The sequence below is a fragment of the Lasioglossum baleicum genome, chromosome 4, assembly GCF_051020765.1.
Source record: "Lasioglossum baleicum chromosome 4, iyLasBale1, whole genome shotgun sequence".
Lineage (NCBI taxonomy): Eukaryota > Metazoa > Arthropoda > Insecta > Hymenoptera > Halictidae > Lasioglossum > Lasioglossum baleicum.
The window spans coordinates 11043244-11066068 of record NC_134932.1 but is presented as its reverse complement, the minus strand read 5'-3'; the positions used below and the strand labels follow the sequence as shown (position 1 = coordinate 11066068).

Genomic DNA, 22825 nt, shown 5'->3' with positions numbered 1-22825 from the left:
TAAGGAAAGTGCTCGAAACCTACTATGCAGTTTTGATTTCCAAGATTCGAGTACTACTTGTGAAAGTTTTGATTACTTTCAACATCGAAGTACTTATAAGTATCTTTTCGAAACTTGTAAGTACTCATTCCGAGGTTCTATAACTACTTGTATACAATGAATACTTTTCAAGTATAATCATTGAAACTTTTATTGCTTTTAAGTAGTAATCGAAACCCATGTAATGAAACTTGGTTATTGAACTTGACTCGGATTCGTGAGTACATATTGAACTTGATCCCATCCCTATTAGTAATAGACTAATTAATACAATGTGGATTTGCGTAAACATCATGCTGCACAATAATTGTTGCGCAGTATGCTTGGTCGTGAACAGGCCCCTTAACACACTTCAAGTTAGTTTTATCTACAAAAGCGTGACACGAGTTAAAAGAGTGGAATTCTATTTTGGAAAGATTCTAGAATTCCAGAAAATTGCAACATTACGAAACAGACGCAATCTAGCGACAATAGAACGTTAGTCAGTTCGACGAGCACCGGCGTAATTGCTGCATTGTGTGCCTGTCCATTTCAAATGACGCGTTACCTTAGTTCATAATTAAGATTCTCATGAATATTCGTCAACAGTTCTTCATTTGTTACTCAAAAGCCGTCTTTCTAAATTTTCTAGGACAAAGAAGATGATGAATGAGTTGACGAATGATTCCAATAACGATGCACTGTTGGTTGTCTAAAATATTGTACGATATTGCGCAACTTACTAGGAATTTGCTGCAACTAAGTTATCGTTATATTATCCGAACAGCCAAGATTTTCTGGTTGGTTCGGATAGCGAGGGTTCCGCCGTACGTATACATAGAATTTTCGTTCGGTATAGAATCCAAAGGCGATACGGGATACACTATCCGTTGGATCAGTGTTGGACTCCGAAGCCACCCAGTCGCCAATCCCGATCCCAACCTCGACGGTGTAGTACGTTCACGTACCAGCGATAGATTACGCCCATAGACACGGCGACGGATATTGCAGCCAGTGGAAGAGAAAGAATGACGCGCTTGAGTTGAATTCAAAGTGCTATTCTTGCATTACTTTATAGCGAACGCGACGGAGTGCCGCGGAATTTCAACCATCGATTCCTCCCTCGATAAAAGGAGACGTCCTACGCCCCGGCCAACGGAATCCTGCCATCCCATTTCATCCCTCGAATCCCTAGAAATTAAAAAGGATCTCCTGGAAGATCAACCCCCCCAAAATCCGCACCGACCGATTACGTTTAACGTGTAAAACTCGATTCTAATATGTACTCGGTATTCATTCATCACGTTTAAAAGAAAAAACAAGGGTTCTAATAATAAAGAATTAATGATCGCAGAATAATATTTCACCGGTAATCACGAGTAATTAATTTAATTTTAAGTCTCTATTTCGAGTTTCACGCGATTCTACAAGGATGAGCCCGGCAACATAAATAAAATGAATGTAAGAAGGCTTTTGCAAGGCAAATGTAAATTTATCTGATCTGTCGTATTTCAAGCTAGCTTTCTCCTAACAGCTAATATTTTCTTCAAGTCTTGCACTAGCTTCGATTAATTTAGACGTGAAGGTAACGTGACTAATGATGATGCTTTAATCAACTGCCTCAATCAACTCCACTTAAATTGAACAAAACGCTAGTCGAGCTTCTGAGCCACTTACTGAATCTACGAATTTCGACCAACATGACACAGAATGGACATTCACCTCTAACAATTTACCCAACAACCAGCAGTATGAAATTTCTTAACTATACACATTCACTCGTGAACCAAAAGCTAAACCAAATAAACCGAAAACGGATTTTTAATATAATAAGATTAAGATAAAGCGACGGACAAAGTCCACAGTGCATCATAGTGTGATCATCCTCCGAAGACGAGCACAGTTGTTGACGAAGTGGCGACTCCCCAGCCGCGATTATCGATGCAAAACCGATCGAGGAAAAAGAAGCAGAGTCGTGTGTGACGACCGATGCATAATGCATCGAGCGTGGCCGGGGTCTAAGCGTTGATTCGCGTACATAACTACAATTACAATTAGTCGAACATCCTGGAGGTCTCCTCGCGACACGTTCCCACAGATATTTCGGCTGACGCGCCTCACACTCTCCGCGTGCACCTCCCTCAATTTCATCTTCTCTCGGAACATACACAAATGAGAAACGAGAGACCATTCGATACCGGCAACCCAAATCTACTGGCTCTCTGTTTTGAAAACACTCTCCCCCGGATTTGTCTCCGTGATATCCGCTCCCGACTCGACTCGACTCGAATTTGAAGCGGTGTTTCAGTCGATGCTCCGCAGCCTGGGCGAGATTAAAGGCTAACGGGGGATGGCTTGTTGCCTCGAATTGCAGAACTTGTTCAAATTCGTGAACGTTCGAAGCTCTGGCTCCCATCGGGGACATAGACAGTAGGGCATAGACGCGAAGCTGCTCCCGAAATGAGCGGCGAAATTGTACACGCATGCTACAGTTATGCGATAAGTAAAATGGATAACGACGGCGATAAACCGTGTGTTGTAATTGTAAATTGTTTAGACGTGCGACAGACGATAGCCGTGGCTGTCTGATCGCGATAAGCTCGATGATGTCGCCAGAGGGGAAGACAATCAATCATTGCTTTCAGCTGATTAAAATTATTGATTGTAGAAAATGTTTATTTTGCATAAAGATCCACGGTTTAGATCCATCAGCCCCACAAGATGATCGTCGTATCTCGAACAGTCGATTGTACATCCGGAAAGGTTTCTCAGCCAGCGCCCTAACCGCTCGCCTAACTGTTCCGTTTGTACGAGCTCGGACTTCCTGCGGCGTAATCGGGCGGCGCTTCTATTTGAAATTATGATCCGCTCCGTTGTAAACAAACCATATCGTGATAAGCCCCCTCTCCACGCGTCCCTCCTCCTTGTCGCGGTTTTAGTTTCGTCTAATCGGGCATTTACCGCCGTCGCTATAACCCGTTGGATAATAGGCAATGTAAAAGATAGTCGCGGACGTAATTTGCGGGCGGTGAACGCTATCACGGCCGACGACAGGTGTGCGCACACGTCCCTCTTGCATGCGCAACTGACATAAATGAACAGGGGGCACACGGTACACAAGGTGGGACACAAGGTGGGACACGAGGTGGCGCCTTGGCCACGTGTGTTCACACTCTCTCCCTCTATCTATCTGGAAGTGAACGAACCCCGTCGTGCCCTTGACTTTTCTTGACACAGTTCTTCGAGGCTTACGTCCGCGCAAGGACACACAGCTTTTTTACGCCGCAATGAACCCGCGAACGACGCCATCTTATAAAAGCGACAGCCCACGCTGCCTGCCTGCCTACCTGCTGCTGGATCATCGGGGCCCACGAGGAATCCACGCTCGAATTAGCTTTAAAGCGACTTATTCCGCGGCCGTGTCGCCCCGCGCGACCGTAAGGAGGGTTTAACGATGCACCGGCGCGATGCTTTTATCACCGAACTGCTCGCGCTAACTTTTACGGGATCTTCTCTTTGAACTGGTTTTTAGACAGGGCGGCTGATGCACTGAAGACCTTGGCTGTTGCTGGAAGATTTCCCTCCTTAGCGTCGCGGGGATTCGTTTGGGAAGAAGAACTGAGCTGGGCAGGATGATCCCAGGTTTATTGTTAATAATGACTCGCTGTGTGTCTCTAGTGCGACGTTATCACAGTGCATTGTGCGGAAGACAACAGCAAGTAACCAATCACGATAAAAATTAGAACTTCCACAGTTTCCCGATGATTTACCGAGTCTCTCTAATTGGGCGACACTGAGTAGAAAAGTTGTATCAACGAGAGAAAATTGCTCCTCTCATTGGCGTTGTTTTATAGAGCACGATTTGAAAGGTAGCAGTGAGATAACAGCGAGAAGCTAATGAAGTTAAAGAAAACAGCTTCCATTGCTTTCTAATGGCATACTTTATCCCTCGTATCGTGCGATGTCAGAGAGGAACACTGCATTAACGGGAGGAATACATTTCCGAAAGATTGCTCGCGTCGTTTGCATCACCCTGTAGCAGAGAATCAGAAAGCTAGCAGCGAGATAGCGGCAAGAAGCTAATGAAGCTAAAGATAATAGCTCCCACAGTTTCTTCGCATCTCGCTTTAGCTCTCGCCTCGTGCGTTGTTAGAGAGGAACACCGCATTAATGAGAGGAGTAGAATTCACGCCATCCTGTGGCGCTCAGTTTGAAAGATGGTGGCAAAACAAGAGTCTAGACAAGAGGACCAACTTCGACTTCAAGATCACACGAAAGAAAATTCCGTCAAACCAAATCTACCTACTAAAAACCGTCTATAAGAGGATTAGCGTTGATCTGAGGAATGTGTAAACGAAAATTCCGACTGTAAAGTCCAGCAGGCAAGGGTTACAGTGGCGCGTACCGGTTCCAGGACCCGGTCCGTGGCGAATCTGGTCGGCCATCTTGGCTCGCAGGTCCTTTATTCGTAGCATCGCCTTGTCACCGTGATCTTTGTCTGCTTTCCAGTCCGGGACCCGACCTTCGGAAATTTGAGCGACGGTTGTAATGGGAGTCGGGAAAAAGCGGCAACCGGCCTCGCATGATAACGGCTCGTGAATGAAAGCGACTCTTACGCGGTGGAAATATGGCTGCCATATGTGGCGGCATGGCAGCACGCTTGGGAACAGATTCGTCCCCGCTCGCATATCCGAGACTCGTTTTACCTCCCTGACCACTTCCAGCCGACGATCCACCGCCGAGATTTACAAGCGAAGCCCGGCTATACGTCGCGGATAACAGAAGTTTTTCGCACGTTCAAGGACACTCGACGTGCCACCCTCGCCATATTATCGCCGACTCTCGGTCCCGGAGTGCTCGGATAAATTATGGAACTGGATTAGAATTGTAAATCGAGAGAGCTCGCCGCTTCTAAGCCACGTGCTATTGTCCCGTCGATTCCCCTCTTTCTTCGATTTTGTGGCTCGCGGAGACCACGGAGAGTCTGTTCTCTTCGCGTCGATTTAAATGGCGCCCGCTGAAATACTACGCGAGCACGAACACTGCGATTTGCATGTAAAGGATATTATCCGGTTATTGAATACGTAAAAGTCTCTCGTACAGAGTGCTGCAATTATCGAGCAACGAACGTCGCGTCGCTCGACAGTGCTAATTCGGTGCTTATCGCGTTTTTAGGAACGTTCAGTGGCAGTTTCTCAACTGTTCTGCCGTTTAGGGATGGTTTAACGCAGCTTGTGCTCTTCTATGTACTGCTAAAATTTGTTATACTCGTGTGATTCGGTGGTTAGAAATTATTTACGTTGTTTAGCTTTTTTCAGGTCTTACGGAGTGACTCTTTGCACTCAAAGCTACTTCGGAACATTTTACGAATAAGAACATATGTGCAATTGAGAGCATTTGCTGTGGTTCAAAAAATATTTACACGAAACTGCTTTACCAGCAGTCTTCTCTTTACAATCACTCCACTACTAATGACCGGGATAGTAATTAGAGGCAGGCGACGTCCGCCAGCATCTAAAACGGCGTCCGTCGCGCTGTAAAATTCACTCGTCTCCAACATCGGCGCATCCGAAACAAAACGAACCAATAATCCAAGCATAGTTTCGGTAAAAACTGAACGGTCGCTGTGTAACAATAAGGTAATACTCACCGCACACGACTCTGTCGAAGGGGCTCATCCAATCTGCAAGCAAAAATAGAAAGAATCGTAATTAGAGAGAGTGTGCTCGCCGTCGAATCGATCCGATACGAATATTATCGAGCTCTTTAACCACCGGCCGTGAAACGCATGCAGGATAAACTGTCGAGGACACGAACAATGGCGGCCGGGTAGCCAAGCGGACGGAAAGAAAAATAGATGGCGGAGGATCGGGATAGAGACAGCGAGCAAGAGAAAGGAGAGAGAGAACGAGAACGAGGGGAGAGGCGGGCGGAGAACGAGAGACAGTGGCGGGCGTGTGCAACGCGAAACTTATTCCAACGGGTACGCAATTAGAAAGTAGGAAATTCGCGGCAGCTCGACACGCAAAGCTCTCCCGCTGTAACTTCTCTCCGCCGCCGTTAGAAACGGGGATTAGACGAACGGATCGTGAACGTTCGAGCGTAACGGGGCTTAATCCTTCCCTGCGACGTCGTCTTCCCTCGATTAAACAGAAATTCGTCGCCGGATTACCCTGGATCGGCGACCACGGACCGCGAGACAGTCAACGGTCACTACACTTGCGCCAAAAAATTCCTCCAGCCGAGACAACGCGAAGTCTGGGTCCAAAGCTGGGTCCGGCAAATAAAGTGTTCAAAGTTCTTAATACGACAGCTGAGTACTGACTGTTCAATTATAATCGTCGTGTCCAATAAAAATCGATTTGGTGTTCAGGAAACGAAGAATTATGTCCTTTTATTTAATAAAAATTGATTTGAACTTCGGATAATGTCCTTTTTGTAATGTTTACGGGAATCAAAGCGATCGTGCACGGGAGGAGGGCCCCGGCAAGAATGTAAGGCCCGTTCCAGCGTGCGTCTTTATTCCCAGTTCTCGAACGAGTTCCAATTAACGACGTTATCCGGCTATATTGGCCGATCGCGGACGTTATCCGGCTATACACGCCGTATTTATCCCAATAAATCGTGCGACTGTTACAACACACCGTGTGTCGCGACTACCGCGACGCATAGCGCTGGCTTCCCTCCACCGCTCTCTACTCTTCGCGGCTCGTAAAGTTATTCTTACGCACTCGTAAACCAGATAAGGACTTTATTGAATCGCGAATAGACACTTCTCGCGAGCGTTGCCCGATAAGACGCCGCATCGCGACGCGACACGACGCGACGCGACGCTCTCGAATAAAAAACGACGAGCCAGCGTCGCCTTCGACTATGAGAGTAAATTATACCCGTGAAGGGCAGGTAGAGCACGCGTGTTCGACAAAATGTTTATGGGATAATTAAAGAATTCTATTAGTCGCGAATTATAGCACGAGTCTCAATCTTCTATTATACGAACGCGGAGGTATCTCCGAGCCGGTTTCGAGAAATGAGTCTATTTATCATGAATAGATTTTATGCATTTGTGACGGAAATGGACACGTACAATTTAAAGCAGTGGACGAATTAAGAAAATTTAAGGACATCGGTGTATTATAATTCCAGCTTAATAGTATAATTAAAAGAAGAATACAATTTTTATTTGGCTCCTGCAGTCAATGCAAACATTTTTTATTTTGCATAAAGATCCGCAATCTAATCATGAACGTTCAATGGACGATCTCAATGAACAGTATCTTTTACTTTGAATTCTCTATTATTAATGGGAAATTCTGAATATTCATTAAATCCCCCTACCAACTCGAACAAACGCCATAACAACGAGATGCATCCCCGTCAAATTCTTTCCTCTCGGGCACCGTTAGCCTAAGGCGAGCATTCTCGCGGAGACGAACGACAAGGCGCCCAGGCAATCGCAACCATAATCGCGTCGCGGGACAAGCCGGTTGGTCTACGATTTACGATAAACGTTAGAACGCATCCTGCATGCGTGTGGATCTAACTCTCCGCGAGGAGAGACAGAAAAAAATGTGAAAAAAGACTCGATTGCGAAAGCACAGCGAATAAATACATTGTCGGGTACATTACGGCGAGGTGTTGATAGCGGAATGGTCTTCGGAAAATAATTTGCATACCGGACGATTACAGCTTCATCGCAATATATCCGATCGGCTCTCTCTCTCCCTCTCTTTACGCTCGCGCGCGAAAATCTGTGCGTGACTTCGAATCGGTTGAAATCCGGCGGACGTTAATTCGTGCGAAAATTTCTGCGTTTCTAGATATACTCCGTGGCGGTACAACCAAGTCGCGGCCGATGAGATCGTTATAGTTCGAGCGAGTTATTGGCGGACGCGAGAAATCATGGCAGCGCCATAATCGTTACTGTCCACTCGACTCTTCCCATTGTCCCTGGAAACCTTCGCCGCCTTATTGCCGCTTCGCTGCGGAGCTGTTTGCCAGTCGACGATGAGCGAATGGGTCTACAGTCTACGCTGCACCGGATGTGCCGGGTTCGACCGCCGAAATTCCGCAGGTAGCCAAAAACCCTCGAAGGTTTTTACCAAGTGCCTGTACGCGTTGCCAGCTTTCTTAGGGCTGCGGCTACACAATTTTTCTCGTGAATTTTCACTGTGATTGAGGAAAATGTAGTCGAGATTCGTTCTGTAATTTTTCGTTAATCGTGTCTAAAAATTGCTGCGCCATTATTCACGATATTGTTTACATTACTAAATACGTTTCGTATCCATAAAATAAACAGAATCATATACAATGGAATTATTCTAGGTCGGAAGAAATGTTTAATTTTCTTTCGTTAAATCTTGGATGAAGGGGGAAGAATTCGCCAATAAATGAGCATGGAACCGAATAGCAACCAACAGATAAATAAATTGGATTTCCAACCTCCGTGAGTACGTATCATAAATTGATATGCCTCTCGATCCCATTACAGGAAATCGAGTTTCCACGGATGGAAAGATTGTTAAATGTCTGGAAGGGGCCTCGAACTCGCCGCAAGCTCACATAACTATAACCGTTTGAGAACGTACTTATCCCAGCGACCATAATCGCTCGCGCATAATTCACAGTATCGAAAACTGCGACGATTAAGAAATCTATCGCGATATCGCAATAACACGATGTGGAATGGGAGTTAATTAAGATAGTCGTGCCACCGATAGAAATCGCGGAACGCCGCGCCAGTCGGTGTCCATATTCGCGAAAGCCCACCGGCAACGAAATGAAAAGAAATGCGTCAAGAGATATGCTCAAGTGCGAGCACATATTCGAGTTCCATTTTCCCGGTGGAAGGAAGCCGGGGGCGACCGCCGACTAACCACATCTCACACTTTCGACTTATTTTTTCGCTTAGGATGCGCATCCATTCTACTCGATTCCCGCCGGGAAAAAAACTTTCCGGGATTTCCACGATCATCCACGAAGTAAATTCCCGGCTAACCGACCCGATTTCACTGAAAAACTCGTCTCCCGCATCTTATGCTCGTGGATCAAAGATTTCCATTATCATCTTATTCGGAGAATCGCCTGCCACGAGGAAGAAAGATGTTTACCGTTCGCCGTGTGATAAATATGCATTTACGCGGGACAGTTGCATTAGCGGTTGTAGCCTGTTCACCGAGCTTGTGAATCATCGGTAATTTATTTCTCTGTTCGATTTTCTCGGGACTTTGAAAACTATTCTCCGATTCTGTAACTGCGTCGGTATTGGCCAACGGTATACCTGCTACAAATTCGTTTAAACTACCCAAAATTGTGCAAAACTGGTCTAGACACAATCTCCCAGCATCCGAGAGGCGACAGAGTAAAAACCTCGGCCCCTAAATCTCCGCAGAACCCTCGGAATTCTTGAGCGTTGCAATAAAAATACCCGGTCGGCTCAGGTACACGCGATCGTTTGTCGCGAATTATTTTCGTAGATTTTATTTTCGCGCGGAGGAGAGCCTTGGACGCGGTTTTTTTCATTAAATCCTCGGCTGCGGCGAAGCGCCGCGTCGCGGAATTTATCCCGGGGAAACAATGGCGGTCTCCTCTTTTAAAAATACAGCTCTCGCGGATTTCTCGCCGTCCTTAAATATACGCCGTCTGCGAACACGCCGTCGGCCACTTTGTCCGAGCTAATACGCTCGGCGGACAAAGCCGGCCGCACGCGGAATGCATTATGCGGAACACGGAGAAATAGCTGCTCAAGGGGAAAAGCACGCTATTGTTCGCGTAAATTCAAAATGGAGGGAGCCGAGGCGCGCATTCCAATCGCTCGCGGCCTGTGTACCGAGCTTGTCGAGCACAGTGCTCGCGCGAATTAACACGCCGACTGCCAGATCAACGTCCAAGAAATCACCGGCCAACTTCCTCAAGCTGAGGAAGTCGAACTTGCCGTTAACAGCCGCCGGAAATTTATCGTCGTCGCTTGTCTCGAGCTCTTTCAGATCTTTGGATAAGCGACGCTGCCTGCCGGATCAATGTCCAAGAGTTAGGCTCTATTTTCCTCACGCTTTGATCGTTTTTCTGGGAATAGTCCGCCTTATCCTGAGCCCAGGGATTAATTACGGATGTGTGCGGGAGATTTTAGAGCGGATTATCTCCCCTACAGAATCTTCTCGAGGTTGAATTATTTTCTTTTTATGGAGAATAGATGCTGCGAGGTGAGTCTGCGCTAGGTAGACTGGGAGCTTTGCGCATTTATAGCCTGTAGGAATTTTTTAAGGAATGTGGAGTGAAAGCTTCTTTATCGTTGGAAGCTCCGACGGGGGAAAGAATCTATTTTAATTGAATCTAAGCAGACTAGCCCGAGCCTCTGCTTCTGCAAGCTCTCATCGATTTTCGCTGAACTGCCAGATTCAGAGTCCCATTTCTGACGAAAAAATGTGTATCATCAGAATCTAGTAGAAAGTGTTCAGTGATTTCTAAATTTTCAAAAATTCGGGTGATCGATTTTGTATTTCAGCTAGTTTGTTAAACTGTTCAGTTTTCAATCAACGAAAACAAGAATAACGTTGCCCGCGAGCGACGATTTATGACAGACTTAATCGCGAGAGCTAGATAACGAAATGTTTATGCAAACTCGCATTAAATCGAGCAGTTTATAAAGACGCGAATTAAATACACGTTCATTTTCGCGATAAAGAGCCTCGTTAAGCTAAAGAATTTGAGAAAATCTGTAATGTATTCGACTAAACTGCACATTACGCTGATTTTTATGCGTTCTCGTGATAGAACTGCAAGAAATCCGGTGTTTATAATACGGAAAGATGATATACGGAGGAAACTCTAATCACCGTGCTCGTTACAATGTACTATAGACGAAAATTAACAAGCTGGTGTATAAAAAGGCGCTAAATAGTCGAATTTGCCTGTGCATCTCGAAATTTCTATTATACGTAACCCTTCTAGTGCAATCATTTTTTAAATATAGGATGCACGAATATACGGTTCGACCGTGGAATCCTCCGACTAATTAGTCATGAAAATATTCGGGAATCTTAAATGCTATGGAAATTTCGCGAGCAATTCTACTACGAGAAAGTAAACGTTAATATGGAGCCAGTATCAAATGAATATTTAGCAGCTTGCTCTGTCTCCGATAGCATCTTCCGTCGATCAGCACGTTCAGAGTAGTTACGTTCATTAACTGTTTTTCTGTTTTCGCAAAAACCTGCACGCTACGTGGAATCGTTAAATGTTACATACGCGGCGCATACTTCTCCCACGCTTTCTGCGCGATTTTAATAATAGATCCCGGTGTGTTCGCCACGTTAACACTGTCTTCGATGCCTCTTTCCCTCAATTTTGCATACCTCTTACTTCAATTCTTAAATTGGAGTATATTCTCCAATTCTTAAATTAAAATCATACTTCAAAATATCGGCGCTGAAATCCCACAATCGTTTGCAATTCCCGAACACTGAATTGCTAACTCTTTTTTAGTCATTATAGCACCATTTAAATAGACAGGCTAACATACTGGTAAAAATGACAAGGTTAAATATACAGAGTGTGGTCGGACGAGTGGTACAACCGAGCAGTGACTGATACTTCATGTAAAAATAAGTCGAAATAAAAGGAGTAACATATTTTCATTTGACGCTTCGTTTTCGAGAAAATTGAGTTTAAAGCTCCGCCAGTGGCTCCGATATCGGCCGATTTGGCCGACGTCGGACGCATCTGTCTCTTTTTTCGAGCGTGCGAAAAACACAATGGTCTATTTGGCCTGAAAAGGTGGAAAAAAGTCGATTTCTAAATTTTTGCGTGGGTCATAAAATTTTTGTTGTCCGTCGTAGTTAAAGGTCTGAAGTTAAAGGCTTCAATGTTGTTTTTTTCTATTTGAACACCCGTGAACAATAGTGAACTTTATCAAAAGTCGAGAGATTTTAAGACGCGCTTAGCGTTCTTAAACAGTCTCTAAAACAGCGTCCGTTCATTGGCGATTTTCAATGTTTTAAGGAAAATTGTGTAAATTCTTGTATTACAAAAGTTTTTCTTTCTACTCTAAATTAGTATAGTTATTAATATTTGAACATTACCAATAATTCTGTAAGTCTCTTCTCGATTACAAAACTTTATTGACGATTTTGTTATAGTTCTGTGTGAGTCTGGATGCTCTTTTTGGTCTCATTACATTCGGTAAAGGTTTGTGATTATAAACCAACAAAATGTGATTCCGACTATGTCCGAATTGAAATTTCATAGCTAATTTAGTATTAATCATTTAGCAGCGTTTCGCGTAAGCCTGTATGTTCGGCTACGCTTGGCCTCAAATGAAGAAGAAACATTATCCGAGGAAGAAATTTCTTATCTATTTTCCGATGAAAATTAATGATAATAATTTTAAAATGTTCTTATAATATGCCGGGTGAGTCATTTAATGTGAAACAGACGTATATCTCGGAAATGAAACATTTTGGAGAAAAATGTTTCAGACGAAAGTCGTATGGTTTCAAGGGGGACATAAAATGGTGTCATTGATTTGACCTTGGATAGTCGTTTGAACATCACGTGAGGATATCTTCAATTTCTTAAATAGAACTCCATATTTTTTATTGCATATTCTTGTAGCTTGTTTTGAGAGCTTTCCAAAACACTACAATAAAATATTTTTCCCTTAAATATTTGTCAAGTTATAAGGCTTGAAAGTGACAGTTAAAATATTCCACTATCACCACGCTTTTTCATGGGTTCTCGATAATCTGAGGAAAAAATGTTTCGAACAAAAGAGGAACAGTATTCAGACGTCTACAAATTTCAATATATGAAAGTTGAACAAAAATTTTCCTTGCAAAAAATTGAGGTAAATTTGATTTTTGAAATGCTAAAATGTATTTTGGGTTTCATAATGTTGTAGCTGATCTTAAGACGGATCCAACGATATATAATATTATAACCTTGAGCCTATAAATAACGGTAAAATAGTTTTTTCCACTTTTTCTGGTCAAATATGTAGACCTCTGTGCGACGGCCGAATCGTCGGACATCGGAGCCACTGTAATCGCGGCCTTACAAAATATATGCACAAAGTAGAATTGGTTGATCAGGGTCAGACGCGTCAGACGATTCCTATGCCATATGTAGCACGTGTATTCGCTGTATTTTCAAACTCGATTCTCCCGAAAACGAAGCGTCAAACAAAAAAATGTTACTCCTTTTTTCCGACTTATTTTTACATGTAGATCACCCCCTGCTAGGTTGTACCATCCCTCCGGCCACACCCTGTGGTAACATGTAGTCGAATAAAGAAATGTCTATGCTTGTCAGGAAGAACGCCGCATGTCCCATACTTTCACTTTCGAGTATTGCCGTTTAAAGTTTTGATCGCTAATGCTTTGACATAGGACATCTGTTAAATTGCATTATTCTTTTGGGCCTTTCCAATTTATTTTCCTGGTAAATACGTAAATCCTATACTATAAAGTTCAATTAATGCATAAACACAAATTCTTTGAAATTGTGACATGTGTCGTTTTCCCTGACAACCACAGATGTATGCGGTCATGGTTGCAGATCTATAATGACTGTAAACTAAACTAAACAAACATGATGATTTGGCTAGCGGTGGTTGGTTTACTATTAAAATCTCGCTGTGTGTAAACAATGACCCGTCAAAATTTTGCATTCATTAACACGTTCGCTGCCACACTGTTATACAGTGTGACACATTTGAAGCATATCATTATTTAATATCATAACACGTTGCACGGTGTTCGAAGAATTTATAACTTGCCGTGGCAATATCTCGTGGCATTTAACAGTAAAAGCGTCTGGCAGGTATTTGAAAAATGACACGACTGAATTTATTTAGGTTTCGTGCGATTTTTACGTGCTTGAATGAATAAACGAGTCTAACCCTTTTTACACTTGTAACGACGGTTATAAACTAATTCAACTATTTCACCATTGGCAGAAATAAAGGGATACCATTAATATTTGATCTCAAACATATATTCCACACGTTCCTTCAGATCTCGTGTAATTTTAACCATACAACGCTTGAATAAAAAAATAAATCGAACCATTGAGTGACCGGGGTATAGTTCGAATAATTTTAAACTAAAGAATGGCGAAACGGACCATTTGGTCAGAGACAAGTTCAGCGGATTCCAATCGGAGCGATGGAGTCCCTAAGATGGCCGGTTACTTTACGATCGACTGTGCCACGCGAGAAGCGTTTATTTTCGAATGGCGGGCGCGCGACGGATGTTTACAACGAATCATTGCAAATAAACCCGCGGACGTTTTCGCTGATGGACGCCCTAGCGATCGGCGCTATCTATCGAGGTACCGGCCGTCGGCCGGAATTAATACCGGACTGATTAACTTTGAAGGGGAACTATCAAGGCGAATAATCGCGGGCCGTCTTCTCGCTTCGCAATTTCAGCGCCGTGACTTTTCTCGTGATTAATGACGCCGATATTAATTAAACCGGCGCGATTAACCGGCCGACTAGAAACCGCTCGTCGATAACGGACAACGCGCCGCGTGGAACTCTTTAATGAATCTAGCAAACGAACCGATCCGCGCGCTCGTTCATCCGCGGGACTGGTAATTTATTGTTAACTGCTGCCCGGCTATAATTAACTGGCAAAACGTTCGTATACGAAACAGAAGAGAAATCGCTTCGGGGGAATCGTTTTCGACAATGTTCCGTGATTTCGGAGCGGAATCTGTTTCTCCCTCTCCAGCGGCCGCCCCCACCCCCCGGACGAAAGAATAACCATAAACACGTGTGTCGTAGGTCAGTTTCGATCCACCGTGGCCATCCAAATGTCCCCAGCTGCTTAGCCGCGGAATATTTCCACGTTTTTCTCGGTCGGACCGTCGTAAACCGATGGAGTCCCGGTTAATCTGCTTTGCGACGCGTGGAGGAGCCCGCCGAAGGGAATCCGCGTGTAAATAAGGGCTGGGATGGTGATCAAACTGCGACGATAATAAATCCGTACGGGGATAAAACCGCAATTCATCGGCGCGTTAATTCATTGGCGGACAATTGCGCTGGAACGACGAATTATTTGTCAGCGACTCTCATGCGACAATTGGACACTGTATTGTTAATTACCCCTAATTAATTCGGTGTCTTCAAAATACAACAACGGCGGAAAATAATTTATATTCTTCCAAAGTCAAGGTACAATGATTTCAATGCAATTAGATTGTTATTGTATATGTTAGCTTGTAACGAAAGGTTCAAAACAGTCGAGCTTGCGTCCCGAAGCTCTGACGTCTCGCGTCCGACGGACAACGAAGACTTGCGATGTTCGAGTCGCTGGGTTTCGACGAGACTAATTCAGTCGGTGTTCGGTTATGTATGCCAAATTAAAATGACACGACCTGCTGCGTATCACGGCGCGATCCATCACCACGCTTATCAGCCGTGGCGCATCTTGCGCGCGGAAAGCGGAAACGCAAGCGGACCGTTTAACAGCAATTGTAATCGCGATACACGCGGTTTAATGCCCGACCCCAACGTTCCACGGGAGAGCTTGCTATTAAACGACACTCGCGGCGAGTTTAATGCCATCGGAATTCCACTCTACTTGATCGGTGAAAAGTTAGGTTGCTCGGGGACCACGCGAGGCCGAGAACGAAAGCGACGGGACGGAGAGATCGAGGAGGATCTCTTTTGGGCGAGTTGCCTCTGCAAGCTGGAATCATGCTTACTGGATTAGGAAGTCGGGGATGTCGGGGATGTCTACCTTGATCTAGAAATTCATTGATCTTGCTCTGAAATGGTAGTTTGTTGTCGGAAGAATGGAATCATGCTTGCTAGGTGGGACAGTCGAGGTGCATAGTTGAGATTGTTGTGATCGTTCAGAACTGTGTCTTTGGGAGACTGTTCTAGTTACCTCGATCTAGGGATTCATGGATCTCGCTCCGGAAAGATAGTTCTCGCCAGAACAATCTGATGAAAGGTTGAATCGTATGCAGAAATAGTTGTTCCCGATTGTTATACGAATATGTGAACAGTTTGGAACAGTGGTAACGATGTTGCAACAGTTATGGAGAAGCGGGTTCTGGCTTATGTCCGTTCCGGTTCGAGGAACTGTTGATACAGCAGTTGCATGTTGGTTTTATAAAGGTTACCGACGATGGTTTATCATTCGGTCTTTAGGTTCGAGAGTTTCTGCAAGGATGTTCAACTTTGCGTGCCGAAAGACATACGGAGATGAAGATGAAGATTGTAATGATAAACACATACCCGATGGGAACAGAATGGGTGTAGACCTCCTCTACAAAATCAACATTGCAAGAGCGTTTTCACATTGTCCGGCTGACAAATGAATGTTGGCTAATTACTATTTGTTATAACGCCTGTTTCCTGGAGTGTGATCTAGTGGAAACTGCTAGAAGCTATACGTGACAGATTCATGGTGAAAAGAATAACAACAAAGTCGAGAATGGGCATTACATCGGCCAGCAATTGGCCAATATTCATTTGTCGATCACCAGACGAGAATTGGACGTCCCTTTATTCTAACGGTTGAAATTTGTGTGATCTTTAGCGGGATGGCAGACAGATGAAAGGATGTGTCAACTCTCAAGCTCCCAAGGATGCTTCGACGACGTTTGGGACGTCCCAGCTCTCTCTGAAGAATACTTGGACGACAGAGGAAAGAAGGGTTGGATTAAGAGCGAGTTGATCGGCAAGCGAGCGAGCAAAGACTAAAACGAAGAAGGACTTACCGGTGATAGACATCCAGGGGTACCGGGGTATGTCCGAGATGCCGGGTTGCCCGGTGGTGGGTTGTTGGCAGGAGGTCAGCGGATCGACGACGGCGGACGCGGCTGCAGCCTGGTGATAGAACTGCGCTGCGGCGGCCATCGATGCGGAAGCCGCGGAGACCGCGGAGGACGCGGAAGCCGAGGACACGAGGCTGCCCGGCGTGGCGCCGTTTTGATGGTGGTGTCCGAGGGTGTAGTTGACCATGGGATCGGCGGACGAGGGTGCGACATTGCCGGTGAGGCTGGCGGTGTATCTGCAGGACTTGTCGCCAGCGGTGGCCGCGTCAACGGCCGCGGCCGCGGCCAACGCGGCGCTCGACGCCGCGGAGGAGCCGAAGCCCGGCACCATGCTGGACGTGGCGCCGAAGGCCGCAGCCGCGACCGCCTGCTGCTGCTGATGATGATGATGCGCCGCAGCCGCCGACACGTACGGGTACATGCTGGAGGTGGTGCGTGCCGCCGGTGACGTTGACGCGGAGCTGCCGGAGTGCTGGGGGCTCGACCCAGTCGGGCTCGGCGAGTTGTGTTGTTGCGCGTAATTCACCGCCGCGGCCGCAACTGCAGCCGCGGATAAACTCGACTCTAGACTGGCGGTAGCCGGGCTGCTGGTGCACGCCTGGATCGTGCCGGGGTTCGCGCTCGAGAACAACTGCTGATGATGAAACTGCTGATGGTACTTCGGTAGCATACTATCGATTATGAATTTCGAACTCATATCGGCTGCACCTGCTGGCCGGTCCGGTCCTAGCGGACACACCCGGCGGGGCCCGGGCACAGTGTCTCAACACCGATACCTAAGCGCCGCTGGCGAGCCTGCTACCGGTTGCTGCCTCATCTTCCACACACACTATCCCCCTCTCTCTCTCTCTCTCTCTCTCTCTCTTTTCCTCCCTTTGATTACACCTCCTATTATCCAGGAATTCGGTGGTCCGATCTATCAACAAGTCTCGCGCGCGCACTTGGAGAACGGACGCGTCGGCTAGACCCTAAGTGTACAGAGGATGTGTATACCCAATGATTGTGTCACCCGTCGCTCCGATTCGTTCAATGTTCACTCTCGCTTCCTACCGCTCCGATCTCCAGCTGACTCTCGACTGTCCCTTCTGTGTCATTCAGCTTCAACCCCCACTTTGATTGCCACTTACGCAACTTGTACACATTATCACAGGAGAACCGATAGCTGGCACGAGCTAGCCGTCTCGCAGACGGGTGGACGATCGCGCGTGTCCACGGCGAACTCGCGACGGCACACCGGCGAAACGATCTGTACTACTTCTTCTTCAACTCTCTTCGTCTTGCTTCCTCGGCGTTTCTATCTCTGTCCCCGGTGGGCACGGATCATCTTCGGTCCTCCGTACGTGGTCCAAGGTCCGAGGATGTTCCCGTTGGTTTCCGGGGTTACGATTCCTTTATGGTAATCGGAGCCGATTCCTTCGCGCGGACAACCGGACGATAAACCAGCGGCGGGTACTCTCGTCGGCTCCGATCGCGGTTGCGACGGATGTCTCGGATGATCTCGGGACCCAGGCCCAGGCCCAAGCCAGCTGATCCAAGTCCGTGGCGGTCCCAGCGTCGGAAAATTGGGCTGCGACAACGGCGGACGAGACGAGGCGACGCGACCACGGCACGCGGAGAGAGAAGAGAAGAGAAGAGAAGAGCGTGGCCCCTGTCAGGTGTTAGAAGCCGTTTCTTGCGTACTTCTCGGATAGTCGACGAATCCTTTATGGGCCATGCATGAAGGTACTATAGCCCCCTATCCCGAACGCCGCGTACTACAACCCACGGCCAGCTAAATGTAACCCCTTACAATAATGGCGCCGCTTGTCTCTCCGTTCTGTTCGCCCCTCTCTTTCCACGATCCTCGACCGCGCCGGGGTACCAGCTGGTAAACAGAGCCGTCCAATCCCGTCGCTCGCTTAACCGAGTCGGACCAATCGCAGCCCGGCTAGGCGCGCCAAGATGAATGGTCTCTCTCTCTCCCCCGTCTCTTTCTCTCGCTCTTCCACCGACTCTGTCCCCACAACCGGAGCGGCCGACCCTCTCTCTCGCTCTCCTCTTCTTTTATCTCTTTCCTCTCCGTTTCTCTTTCTCGCTTCCTCCGCCGCGAGTTGCAGGCGCCTCTTTCCCGCTCACTCGCTCTACCGCTGCACACGTTCTCCTCGCGTTGCTCTCTTCGCTTCTGCTCCGATCCACTCTGCGTTCTCTCTTGCCCGGTGCAGTCCTGCTCGCCACGTTGCCTTGTTCCCTGCACACACTGCTGCTCTCTTCAGCCTTCGAAGCCTCTCGCACCACTGTTACTTCTTTCTTTCTCTCTTCCTCTTTCCCGCAGTTCTTGTCTCGCTTTTTCAAGATCTCCGTCTCTTCGGCTCTCGGTTCTCTTTCGACATCGCGGGGCTCTCGAGCTCTCCGGTCTCTTCCTCGAGACTCGCTTCACCAGCGGTTTTTCTCGACAGCACGCGTTCCACCGGCTTTTTCCCTTCACCCCTTTTGTGTGTCCGCGGCTCTCGTGTTCTTCTTTGTCTGCTAGCGAGGAGAGAGAGGGACGGAGGGAGAGAGAGAGAGAGAGAGAGAGCTGAGCCCGTCTCTCGCAAACGCGCCGCCCGCAATTCCCCCGGTTCGCAATTCCGTATCGATCTTTCTAATCGCACCGTAACTTCCGATTTACCTTCTCTCCGGGATTGTGCCCGCCCGACGCGACGGCCTCCGTTTCGCCTCTACCAGCCTCGCCACGAAATTTTTGCCGCGTTCACTCTCTCTTTCTTTCTCGCCGGCTCTCTCTCTCTCTCTCTCCGAGAGTTCTCTCCTCGTTGCCCCCTACCTCTCCTCTCTCCTCCTCACGTTCTCCTCTTGGTCCCCTCCGCTCCCACCCCCGGACCCGTCGTCTACGCGGCTCCACCGTTCGCCTCTCTTATCTCCTCTCCCTTTATTGTCTCTCGACGCTTTTGTTCCGCGCCGAACGCTTCTTTTATCTAACTCCGCCCTTCGATCCCGCTCCCCCGGAACTCGTCCGAGAACTGCATCCTCCTCGTTCTCGAAAACCGGCCTCTCGCCTGTGTGTTCTTGTTCCACGCGGGACCACCTCGGACACCCGACGGTGGAATCAATTAACGGAAGGTGTGCACCACACCACCACCATCATCACCCCCCTCTAGGTCACCTCTTCTCTCTCCTCCACTTTTCCGGTCGATCCCGATACAGGGGGCGCTTTTCACCAGAGAGAGAAAACTCCTCTCCGCGTGCGAAAACGGGTTTCTCTTTTCGCGCGAATGATCTGAATTCGACGATTTTCGATTTGCGACAATGCCGGGCCGCGTTTTCGTAGGAGCGTCGTCTGCTCGACTCGTGGAAACCACTGAACGCCGGTCCCGGTTCGAGTAGCATTCCTCTGCGTTCTCAGAGTGGTGGCACACCAGCGGGTACACGAAGAAGGGGACGGATTAAACGGGCTGCGAGGGGATACGCGACGAGGAGGGGCACCGTGCATCCTGCTGCTGCTGCTGCACACGAGGGTGGAAATGTGCAGGGGCGGGAAAAAGTCTCGGACGCGGGATTCCCGACGATCCACTGCACGGTATACACGCTCACACGAGAGGAGGAGATAGTTGCGAATTGATTCGTGACCACCCTTCGCGATTTGCCTACCCTATGGCACTCTTTGTTGGTCTTTCAGGAATAACCGAGCGCTTTTTCATAGGCAACCAACGAAATACTGTTTTTGATTTGTCGATTTGTGGCTGGTCCGTTGGCGAAGGTGCCCAACACATTCGACTAGGGTTGCCAGAAATGTTTTATCCAAATATAGAAGAAGTAGTGAAAACTGCAATTATGTATATATGAGATAGGCTCAAAATATTGCAGTTCAAGTAAAAGAGGTACACAGCACATTTTAAACTTTTTTATTCAAACAAGGATTTTTGAAAATTATAGAAGACTCATATCGAATATAGAAGATCTGGCAATCCTACGTTCGACCTTGTGTTGCGATACACAAAGTTGTGTTCGCAGTAGGAAATAATGAAATCAATTCATTTATTTGTACGTATATTACAGTATCAAATGCAGTTACATTAATTGATCAGTACTCGTAGTACCTTGTGTTTATCCAGAATTTATTTTAAGCACGTTCGATAAAGCTCGTTTTCCCCGAGACGTTCAACTTCTTGTTCAACCCAGTAGATTTTTTTTGTTCTTTAGAATTTGTCACAAACTGGTAGAACTGGTATGTGACTTCGCGGGTTATGGCAGTAGGGGATCGTGTGTATAACCTGGCCAGTTCTAACGGCCGGGTTGTGAAGACGGTTTCACAATAATTCTTGCTTCTCGCGAATCTTAAAGAGCGACTTTAACGATCGGAAATGGAGGACTCTGCCTGATTAATTTCCTGATTTATTCGTCCCTGTGCCCGACGAATGCAGCAGGCAATTAAATCGAGGATACACCTGTGTATAGTAAGCGCTGTTAGGTTCGTGGTCACGTACTCACCTCGGACGACTCCCTCCCCACCTGGAACAGAAATAAAATTCATACGGTGATTTACGGGTTCCAATAAACGGGTGGATGCACAATGACGGTAATTAAACCTAATCCGTGTCGATTTAACGAACTTCCCCACGATTTTCACTAAATAGTATGACTGTCCAACCAGTTTTCTCTTATCAATTTAAAATTAGTACGTCCATTATCCAAACTGCACGCGATTACATTACAGAATAAATAAACTGTTGACAGTAACTAAATACATAAGTTTTCCACCCATAACTTGTACCTGTACCATTCCTTCTGAGTTCACAGAAATCCCCTTTTCCCCTTCCCCCAAGAGATCGCGAGGATCTTCCAATCAATTGATCTCTCGCCAGTAAACTAGGGGTTAATTTCAAGTCCCAGCCTCCAGAGGAATTCGCAGGAGCGTCTCGATCGGATGATTTACCTTGACAATTGGAAACGATCACTTCGAGATCCTATAATTCCTTGTCCCGAATGCCGGATAAATTAGTAAAGGGGACAGTGGGGGTTGGGGAAGTCTGTTCGCAGGCGTGGCCCACTCAGGTATCTCTAAAATGGGCTGTACGTCGGCACAGGGCCGTTATGCACTGCCTAAGCGACCTAATCTATGGAGATGAATGTCCACACCCCTTGCAGCGTACTCGAGAGAAAGAGAGACTAGCGGTTCGATCCTCTGAGACACCGCCTGTTCCATCGGACGATTCCCAACATGGTCGAGAGAAACCGGAGGCCGAGCACAAAAGACGGAGAAATGCCGTGTTCGCCTTTGTTGCCGGGCCCTGGGACCCGGGTTCGATAGATGGAACGATACAGAAAACGACCGAAACAACAACGAACCGTTGTACCCCTTTTCTTTTTTATACACGCGGGGGATGCGAGAACGTTTCATCTACAGACTGATCAGCTCGCAGCGGGAAGATAAGAGGCTGAGAACAGTGTGTGTACGATGTTTTGACGGGACACGGCACCCCCTTTATTATCTTGCGGCTGGGGAGAAAGTCGGCTGTACGTTTCGACGCTTAAAAAGATATCGACTTGGCCATTCTATTTGGCAATGTTTGGTAAAGACCGTCTGCGACGAGGTGATAGCACACTTACCGTTTCCGTTGATTTTTAGAATCGCCTGCGGATTTTACGAAAATGACATTTCATACTCTTCTCTATCTATTAAAATCGTTGGAGAAAGACAGATAATTAAAGATGCACAGTCCACTAAAGATTACCACGACAATGAAAATGGAAACACGTCCTCCCACGGATGTGGATAAAATAAAAAAGAAAACGGATGATTTGGTATCCCGAGGAGCACGTGGAGAGAGGTAAAAAGCCGGCCATCTTTTTGTGTACCGCATAGCTTCCCGAGGGTGGAAGACGTGGGTAACAAGTATTTACGACGCGGGTCGCTTAGATTAATGGTATCAGCAATTAGAGAGGACTACCGTGGCATCGGCTCCCCTCCATATCAGATCCCGAAAGGATCTTGAATCGTCCGCGGGACGGGATCCTCTAATAAACTCTGGGATCCGGTGATGTA

At 46.8% G+C, this 22825-nt stretch overlaps 2 protein-coding genes across 7 annotated transcripts in view; both read right to left on the bottom strand.

The window, feature by feature from the left end:
• LOC143208188 (homeobox protein abdominal-A homolog) overlaps window positions 1-19295 on the bottom strand; it is a 73678-nt gene extending 54383 nt beyond the window's left edge. The window contains exons 1-2 of one of the 2 annotated variants that reach the window (XM_076422345.1): window positions 16750-19295; window positions 5669-5701 (exon numbers count right to left, since the gene is read on the bottom strand). In XM_076422345.1, the coding sequence (XP_076278460.1) occupies window positions 5669-5701; window positions 16750-17503 (787 nt within the window). In that variant the 5' untranslated portion in view covers window positions 17504-19295. The remainder of the gene's footprint in view (window positions 1-5668; window positions 5702-16749) is intronic. The other variant, XM_076422346.1, reaches the window with a different exon arrangement.
• LOC143208196 (uncharacterized) overlaps window positions 1-22825 on the bottom strand; it is a 377481-nt gene that overhangs the window by 87316 nt on the left and 267340 nt on the right. For all 5 annotated transcript variants that reach the window (XM_076422373.1, XM_076422370.1, XM_076422371.1 and 2 more), the window contains one exon: window positions 21271-21291. In XM_076422373.1, the coding sequence (XP_076278488.1) occupies window positions 21271-21291 (21 nt within the window). The remainder of the gene's footprint in view (window positions 1-21270; window positions 21292-22825) is intronic.